Source organism: Gossypium hirsutum, chromosome A02, assembly GCF_007990345.1.
Source record: "Gossypium hirsutum isolate 1008001.06 chromosome A02, Gossypium_hirsutum_v2.1, whole genome shotgun sequence".
Classification (NCBI taxonomy): domain Eukaryota; kingdom Viridiplantae; phylum Streptophyta; class Magnoliopsida; order Malvales; family Malvaceae; genus Gossypium; species Gossypium hirsutum.
This window is the reverse complement of record NC_053425.1, coordinates 31,237,873-31,247,991: the sequence shown is the minus strand read 5'-3', so window position 1 is coordinate 31,247,991 and position 10,119 is coordinate 31,237,873. Positions and strand designations below refer to the sequence as shown.

The window sequence follows — 10,119 nt, the reverse complement described above, 5'->3', positions numbered from 1 at the left end:
TTGGACACGACAAGTCAAAAAACGCTTCTAACAAGTAGCGTTTTTTTTTTTTGAAAAGATTTTAAAGATAACATTATTATCTGCCACAGAAAGATTAGATGGGATGTGTGAATTTTATCCCAAGATCCTTAGGCTTTTGAAATTTTATCTTGAGAATCTTGGGTGTAGGGTTAAGGTTTAGGGTTTGGGTCATAGTTTTAAGAAACAAGTCGAAAGGGCGCACTTAGCTGGGACAAAAACGCATCTAGCAAGAAGCGTCTTTAGTTGAGGTGGCAACAAGGAGACTAAAAGCATGCCCTGTACTCTTGTAAAAGGCATTTTGTATTTTCTCTCCAAAAACGGCCTATTTCCCTAAATTTTGGAAAAAAGATTGACATTTTTTTTGGAAAAAAAATTAATAGGCATGATACATATATTGGGTTTTTGATATTAGGTTTTTAAGTGTTTTTATTTTTTGTGAAATTTTAATTAGAATGAGAAACGTGAAAATTATAGTATTGGGTTTTTTAGTGTTTCTATTTTTTTGTGTATGTGTGTGTGTATATATATATATCAAATTTAGCTAATAATTTTATTTTTTAAAAGTTTTTTAGGTGAAATGACCACAAAGAAAAGTAAAACTACAAAAAAAAAAGAGATTAAATTACACAATTTGTAGATGTGGATTGTTATTATTATTTTTTGAATCAAATACTAAATTGACACAATGTATAAATGTTTGAGGATTAAAGTTACTATTATGTAAATTTTAAAAACTAACATGTCATTTTTCTATCAACCATTTAATGTCTAGTGACCAAAAAAGAAAAATTAAATAATTAGATGATCATTTTATAACTTTTCATAGTTGAATAACAAAAAAATTGATAATAAAATGGCTAGTAATAAAATGGCTAGTATAGTTTACTCTCTTTTTTTAAAAAAAAAAGAATTGGTCTGGTTAACGAAAAAACCTCAAATCCTAAACACTTTATCTATATAAATAGATTGGATCTTTATTATTGATTCTCTCTGGATATCGAGTCAAATTACAATTGAGAAAAAAAGAATTACATAGACAGTGATATTAAGTATCACAAAGTTTCCTGTATTATTTTTTAGATTACATTTTAGTCATTTTATTAAAAAAATAGATAAATTGATTTTTGTACGTTACATTAGTGACAAAACAACCCGTTAAGTGCTTGTTTTAGTGATTATATATAATGTATAAAGATAAATTTAACCCTCTATCTTTATACATTTATTTAATTTAACCTCTATTCTTTTATTGAAAGTAAATTATTTTTTAAAACTAATAGGACAAAAAAATCAAAAAAGCATTAATAAAAAATTAAAAAGAAATCATTTAAACCTTTTAAAATTTATAAATTATTAAAAATCATAAAGAAAATTTATAAAAAAATTATAAAAAATTAAAATTATTAAAAAATAACAATATCCAACCTTTAAATTTTAATGGTCATAACATTATTTTTAATTTTTAACAATTAAATTTTAATGGTCATAAGATTTTAATATCCAACTATTAAATTTTAATGTTCATAAGATTTTCAACACCCAGTATTGTTAATTTTTAATAAAAAATTTATAATTATAATTTTTTTATAATTTTTTTAATAATTTTTAAAATTTAAAAGAGTTTAAATGATTTTTTTAATTTGTTGCTAAGGCCTCTTTTATTCTTTAGTTTTATTAGTTTTAATTTTTTTCTAATTTACTTCTAATAAAAGAGTAGGGGTCAAATTGAATAAATGTATAAAAGTTGAAGACTAAATTTATTCTTATATCTTATGTATAAACACCAAATTTAAATTTTAACGGATGGACTTGCTCACTCATCTAACTTAAATGTGTTAATTTGTTTTTTTTAATGAATGGACTAAAATGCAATCCAAAGTATATAGTAAAAGAGTTTTGTAAGACTTTTACTTTTTAAGGTGTCAAAGTCCTATTATTGATATTACCCAAATAAAAAAAAAACCTATTATTAATTATTTTGTTGGTAATATATTGGCATAATTACTTACGTGGCTCTCCAACTTTATAATAATAATAATAAGTCAATTTAGTCTTTCATTTAATTTTTCGCTCTTAAACTTGTATTTTTTTTAAATCACCTTAAAATAGATAGAAAAATTAAATTTTTTTAACTTTATTGACGTATACACGTAAATTTTCACGTGGATGATATACCAGTATTTAATTAATTTTTTAAAATTTTAAAAAATTTTAAAATTATAAATTATAAAAAATATTTTTAACACTTTTTAACATTTTAAAAAATTAATTAAATACTGACATGTCATCCATATGACAATCTGTATGTATGCCACTTCAATAAAATTAACAAACATTAATATTTCTATTATTTTTGAGTAATTTAACATAGAAATGTAAATTTAAAAGTTAAAAAAAACAAAATAAATAAATAAAATAATTTTTTTAATGTTATTGGGCAAAATTAATCATTAGTGATAATATATTATCTTTACAAAAGTGACCAATCTCAAAACTACAAATAAAAGAAATGTGACAAATTAAATAATATTTTAAAGTAAATTAAAAAGAAAAATGAGGTCACGGAAGAGTAGGATGGCGGGCGACGACCAGGTACTGTGCGATATGTGATAAATAGCAGATAAATCCACACGTGGCAACACAATCAAACACGTTCCTCTATTACTCAATTTGATCTTACGACAAAAGTTCAACTTTGTTTCCATCCAACGACCAAGATCGTGCCACCTAAGGATTCAGACCCACGCGGACTGTTCAAAAGACCTAAACTAGCTCACTCGCTTATGTGACTGCCCATACTTCGCTGTCTTACAGTATAAAATTGATTCTTCTACCAGCCGACTTTATTTGAAGAGTAGAAAAATAAAAAAATAAAAAAAAACATTGGAACTGCAAATCCATGGCGGAAAACATGAGCTTGGCAATCGATCCAAGGAGTGGCTTTTGCCGGTCCAATTCTACCTTCTACAGCAAGCGCAAACCCATTCCACTCCCCAAGAACGACTCCCTCGATGTCACCACATTTATCTCGGCTCGGGCGCACCACGGTAAAGTTGCCTTCATCGACGCCGCTACCGGCCGCCATCTCACCTTCTCGGAGCTTTGGAGGGCTGTTGATTCCGTCGCCACGTGTCTTTCCGACATGGGAATCCGGAAAGGCCATGTGGTTCTACTCCTTTCACCCAACTCCATCTTCTTCCCCATTGTTTGCCTCTCTGTTATGTCCCTGGGCGCTATCATAACGACCACCAACCCTCTCAACACGGCTAATGAAATCGGGAAACAAGTCGCCGATTCTAAGCCAGTTCTCGCCTTCACTATTCCTCAACTCCTCCCTAAATTAGCAGGCTCCACCATCCCGATCGTGCTTCTAGAAGATCACGTGAGCAGTCAGGCTGGGGAAGCGAAGATTGTAACAACTTTACATCAGATGATGAAGAGGGAACCGAGTGGGAGTCGAGTGAGGGACCAAGTCAACCAGGATGACACGGCGACTCTGCTTTATTCCTCTGGTACGACAGGTGCTAGCAAGGGAGTGGTTTCATCTCATAGAAATCTTATAGCCATGGTACAAACGGTTATAAACAGGTTCAGCATAGAAGTAGGAGAAAAGTTCATCTGCACGGTTCCTATGTTTCACATCTACGGCTTAGTAGCCTTTGCCACTGGGCTGTTGGCCTCTGGATCAACGGTCATAGTTTTATCGAAGTTCGAGATGCACGACATGCTATCAACCATCGAGAAGTACCGGGCAACCTACCTACCTCTGGTGCCACCAATTTTGGTGGCGATGGTAAACGCCGCCGATCAGATACGGAAGAAGTACGATCTGAGTTCGTTGCATTCGGCGTTGTCAGGTGGGGCACCGCTTAGTAAAGAAGTGATTGAGGGTTTTCTGGAGAAGTATCCGAATGTAAAGATTCTTCAAGGGTACGGCTTGACTGAGTCAACTGGGATTGGTGCGTCGACGGACTCATTGGAAGAGAGCCGAAAGTATGGTACGGCGGGGATGTTGTCGCCTAGCATGGAGGCTAAGGTTGTGGACCCGGATAGTGGTAAGGCTTTGAACGTGAACCAGACGGGTGAGCTTTGGCTTAGGGGCCCCTCCGTTATGAAAGGTATTATCCTAATTATTAATATCCTTTAAAGCCACTAAAACCAAGGGTTTGAATATTCTCTTACTTCCTATATACTTTGTGGACTTAATTTAGTTTTTTATGAACCATGAATAGGAATAGGAATAGGAATAGGAATAGGAATAAGAATAAAAAGATGAGTTTCAATATCGTCACACGTCATACATTGATAATAATATCTACCTTAATTGAATTAAGATTTTAATATTTTAATATTTGATTATTGTTAAATGTGATATTTTAATATTCAAAATTAGTCACTAATCTTACTTTAGTTAACATCATCAGTATAGTGAATCGCTCTTTAATTTTTAAAAATAAAAAAATAGAGGTAAATGTATTATGAAATTCCCTAAGCTCTGTACCGGAGTCATTATTTTGTTTTTTTACTTAAAAATAGAAATAAATTAATCTATGTATATTAGATTTAAGGGTAAATTTATCCTTTTTGTAAAAATTTTCACTTAAAAACTGATGTAGCTAATGAAATAATCAGATAGTGACATGTGGCGTGCTAGGTGGACTTCATGTTAATATATAGAAACCAGTTTTTAATGGTGGACTTTATATAGTGACATGAAATTTTTAAAAGAATGGTCAGTTTACTCTTTAATTTAACCTACGGGTATTAATTTGCTTAAATTTTGAGTAGAATGAATAAAATACATTTCAACTCTTAGTATAAAGATCTTCATGTTACTTTTACTGAAAATAGACAAAAGGAATTCATGAAAAACAGAGAAACTGAATTTTTAAAACTCCAAATAGTAGAGGGACTGGGGGCAAATTAGACCAAAAGCAAAATGCGCCTTTTTTATCCCATATTCTGACTTTTTCGTGGTAGGTGACGGATGAGTGTTTGGGCATATTTGGTTGTTTAATTATACATGCTGGAATGATTTCTTTATTATTTAGATTAAAAATTGTTTTTGAGGTTTGGCCACTGATTAGCTTTGAAAATGCCGAGGAAACATTAGGGTAATAAGGGAGGGTGGGTTGTGCAAATGCCCCTAAACAGACACTTTGACTTGGGTATTGTAGGTTATTTCAGTAATCCAGAAGCAACGACGTCGACACTTGACTCGGACGGATGGCTGAGGACTGGCGACTTATGCTATATTGATGAGGATGGCTTCATATTTATAGTTGACAGGTTGAAGGAGCTGATTAAGTACAAGGGATATCAGGTGAATGAGCCCCCAAATTGGCTTGCCTTTTGTACAAGGAATATAACAAACAAACAAAGTGATAGTTTTGATTTGGCAGGTTCCTCCTGCAGAGCTTGAGGCATTGCTCCTTTCCCATCCGGATATCTTAGATGCTGCGGTTATTCCGTAAGTTGTCACCTCTTATTTGGACCTTACCGGAGGTTGGGCATGTGTATAATTTTAGTGATTGGGTGTTTCAGGTTTCCTGATAGGGAGGTTGGTCAGTTTCCGATGGCATACGTGGTAAGAAAACCCGGAAGCAATTTATCGGAGACAGGAGTGATGGATTTCGTGGGTAGACAGGTATGCACGTGAATGAAATTGGGTTGTTTAACTCTGTTGAATTATCAAGTTGTTAAATTGATGGGTAAATGAAATGAACAGGTTGCCCCATATAAAAGAATTCGGAAAGTGGCATTTGTAGCTTCAATACCCAAGAATCCATCTGGCAAGATTCTTAGGAAGGATCTTATAAAGCTCGCCACCTCCAAACTTTGAACAACATCTATAATTTGTGAAACACCACCACTACTTGATGCTTCTGCCTGAGTTCGTGGCCCTTTTTTTTCTAATTTATGCTATAATAGATTTTCTTTTTCTTGTTTATTATGATTTTATTGTGTTAATTTGGAACTAACAAATGGAAGTTTGAAATAAGCAGATTTGGTATAAATTTGTGTTAGAGAGACTAAAATTTAATTCGATTCGAAAAAAAGATTGAATTTTAAATTATTTGAATTGAATTAATCAAGTTAATCGAATCAATTCAAATTTTTTTAATTTTTAATTTAAATAAACAAAATATTAGATCTTTTTACTTCCTTTCCCCTAACCTCTTAAACTTTTTTACTTCCTGCCCAGAAAATTTTATTCCCCTCAAACTCTCAAAAGTTTTTTTTCTTTTATTTTCTTCCAATATATTTTAATCCCCAATTTTTTTCTTTTGTTTTTTCCCAAAATTTTATTTCTTCTCAAACCCTAATTTTTAATTTATTTTATTATTTATATTATTGACTTGAATATCAAATTTTATATTTTTTATATTATTGAATTGTTTAATCATGTTGAATCTTTATGAATTTCTATTAAAAATTGAATTATTGATGATGCCATAAAATTATTCATGTTAAATTTTTTTATTGGTATCAATTTTACATTTCATCTTGAAAATAACTTTTATTAAAAAAAATTTTACATTTAATTTCAAAATATATGGTAACAACAATCAGGAAATAATTGAAGCAATTAAGCAAGTAAAGAATCCAAATAGTATATAAAAGATTAATAAATAAGCATGAAAGTTAATAATAAATTTGATTATAGTGTGTAGCAATAGTTACAATGATCCAGGCTCAAAGTCATTTTTTAAATTTACCTTAAATAAATATATTCGATTCGATTCGATTCAAATTTCATCTTATTCAATTTTATTCTAATTCCAGCTTTACTCGATTCAATTCTAATTTCATCTTACTCAATTCGATTTGATAAATTTTCAAATTAAATTAAAATAATAAAACAATATTCGTTAACTTAAAAAATTTTCATTCGATTCGATTCGATCAAACGCTCACTTTTAATTACAAATTTTACTTGATAAGATGCGGGCTTCATAGTAATGACACTTAAAATATAAGGTAAATTATATAATTTGTCATCATTTAATTATTAATTTTGTTGTATAAAAAAATTACTAACGTGTTTTCGTTTATGTTTCGTTAGACATGAACTTTTTTTAATTGTTATAATCAGTAGCAGTGGGGTAATTTAAAAAGAAAATTTTAGTTTATATAATTGGTGAATACCTTATAAAAAATTTAAAAATTATTATTTTCACTATCACTAACCCCCCAAAAAAAACCTTTAATTCTTTATTTTATTTCAACATTAATCATTTTTTTTCTCAAATTTTTCTTATTTTCTTGTACATTTTATAATTTTGATAATAAGATTTCCCTAATTTGATAATTTTATTGATTAATATCTAGAAAATTAGGATTGTGGTTTTTGTTGTGAAGAATTGAGATTTTTTATGCAAGATTCATTTTTTATCATTGAATGATTTTAAGATGTATAAGATTCCTAATATATTGATTGAATAATAATTTTTAGAAGTTGATTAATACAAATACTTGGAGAAATTAGGATTGATTGTCTTTATAGTCATGGGTTTCTTTTAGTATTTCTATTTAGAACATGTTTTGTTGATAGTGTCATTTATTGTGAACCTTGTGTATGTTTTCTTATTGTATTTGACATATTGTATTCTCATGACAATAAAAAAAACGTAAGTGATTTAATTCGAAAAAAAAAAGAAAAAAAAGTCTAGAGAATTAAGTTCAGTTCAGTTTTGAAAACCTTTTGATTGGTCTAAGATTAAAAATTAAAAATACATATTATCATCCAAATGATACAAACAATCTCATAATGACATTTTGCGAAGACGTCCTTATCAACCCCAAAATCACAATTTTTCAAAAAAAGAAAAAGAAATTGTGAGTTAATATTATACATTAATTGAGAAAAAATAAAATAAAATAAAATAAAAATAATGAACACACAAATTTTACGTGAAAACCCTTTCGGGAAAAAACCACGAGCAGAGGAGAAGAAAATTCACTATGTCGAAAAATTGAATCAATACAAGAGGAATAGACTATGTCTATTTATAGGCTTGTAAAGCCATATTCTAGTAGGATTGAAACACCTTATCCTAATCAATATAAAATAGATGGAGTTTAATAAGGTTTAAAAAACCTTATTCTAAAATAAAATAAAAGAAGTCTAGTTCTATATGGATTTTACTTTTATTTTATTTTCCATCGTATTTTATTTAAATAAGAATTTGGGTCACTTAATTCTAACAATCTCCACCTTGACACAAATTCTCAATGAACAAGTTCTTCATCGCGAACTTTCAATAAACAAGTTCTCCACCTCTTCCATAAAACCCCTTAAGGGTTTAAGTTCAATAATGAACACCAACCAAGTCTAAGCAATGCTCAAACTTGGTTATAGGAAGTGACTTAGTCATCATATCTGCAGGATTTTCATGAGTACTAATTTTGCTCACAACAATATCACCACGAGCAATAATATCACGAACAAAATGATACCGAACATCAATTTGTTTTGTTCTCTCATGAAACATTTGATCTTTTGTAAGAAAGATGGCACTCTGACTGTCACAAATACTGTGCTGATTTGAAGGTCTTCATTGAGTTCACTAAAGAGTCCCTTCAACCAAATAGCTTCTTTACAAGCCTCAGTAATTGCCATGTACTCAGCTTCAGTGGTAGACAAAGCGACCGTAGACTGCAAAGTGGCTTTCCAACTGATTGCACAACCTTCGATTGTAAAGACATAACATGTGAGAGATCTTCTTTTATCAAGGTCTCCAGCGAAATCAGCATCAACATATCCTATGACTCCATCTTTAGCTCTTCCAAACTGTAAGAAAACATCAGTAGTACCTCGTAAGTATCTTAGAATCCACTGAATTGCTTTCCAGTGTTCTTTACCAGGATTCTCCATGTATCTGCTAACTGCACTGACTGCATATGATAAATCTGGACGTGAACAAACCATAGCATACATGAGAGATCCCACTGCACTAGAGTATGGAACATGTGACATGTACTCAATCTCATCATCTGATTGTGGAGACAAAACTGATGAAAGTTTGAAATGGGCTGCTAAAGGAGTACTAACAGGCTTAGCACTCTGCATATTGAACCTGCAAAGAACTTTCTTAATGTACCCCTTCTGACTTAGGTACAATTTACTTGTTTTTCTATCTCTGAGAATCTCCATTCCCAGTATCTTTTTTACTGGTCCTAAATCTTTCATCTCAAATTCTTTACTTAGTTGGGTTTTGACATTTCTTATATCTCCTTTATCTTTTGCTGTTATCAACATGTCATCAACATAAAGAAGTAGATACACAAAAGAACCATCACTGTTTTTCTTAAAGTAAACACAACTGTCAAAACTACTTCTTTTGAAATCATGAGAAGTCATAAAGGAATCAAACCTCTTGTACCACTATCTTGGTGATTGTTTCAAACCGTAAAGGGACTTTTTCAGCAAGCAAACATAGTCCTCTTTTTTTGAGACTATAAAACCCTCTGGTTGTTGCATGTAAATATCCTCCTCAAGTTCTCCATGCAGAAATGCAGTTTTTACATCTAACTGCTCAAGCTCCAAATCATGCATGGCCACAATACCAAGCAAAGCTTGAATTGAACTATGCTTAACAACAGGAGAGAACACATCTGTGAAGTCCACTCCTGGAATTTGACTGTAACCCTTTGCAACAAGCCTTGCTTTATATCTGGATTCTTCAACTCCTAGAGTCCCTTCTTTCGTTTTAAACACCCATTTACAACGAACAGCCTTTTTACCTTTAGGAAGTTTCACAAGGTCCCATGTTCTGTTTTTGTGGAGTGATTCCATCTCTTCTTGCATAGAAAACATCCACTTTTGTGAGTCTTCACAGCTAACCGCCTCAGAATAATTAGATGACTCTTGATTCGCATCTATATCTTCAGCCACATTTAAAGCATAAGTAACTAGATCAGCCTCGGCATACTTCTTTGGAGGTTTAATTTCTCTTCTAGTTCTGTTTTTGGCGATAGAGTATTGTGGTGAAGAAGTAACTCTATTCTCAACTTTTGTTCTAGCTTGAGGAGTTGACTCTATATTAATCTGATGCTCCACCTGCTTTTGATTTTATTTATTGGAAGAGTCTTTAA

At 31.2% G+C, this 10,119-nt stretch overlaps 1 protein-coding gene across 1 annotated transcript; it reads left to right on the top strand.

The window, feature by feature from the left end:
- Positions 1-2,596: 2,596 nt before the first annotated feature.
- On the top strand, positions 2,597-6,047 carry LOC107951336 (4-coumarate--CoA ligase-like 5). Its single transcript, XM_016886345.2, has 5 exons — positions 2,597-4,139; positions 5,199-5,344; positions 5,424-5,491; positions 5,566-5,668; positions 5,750-6,047. Exons 1-5 carry the CDS (start codon positions 2,921-2,923, stop codon positions 5,861-5,863), a joined length of 1,650 nt encoding a protein of 549 aa, XP_016741834.2. The 5' UTR covers positions 2,597-2,920; the 3' UTR covers positions 5,864-6,047.
- Positions 6,048-10,119: the final 4,072 nt, after the last annotated feature.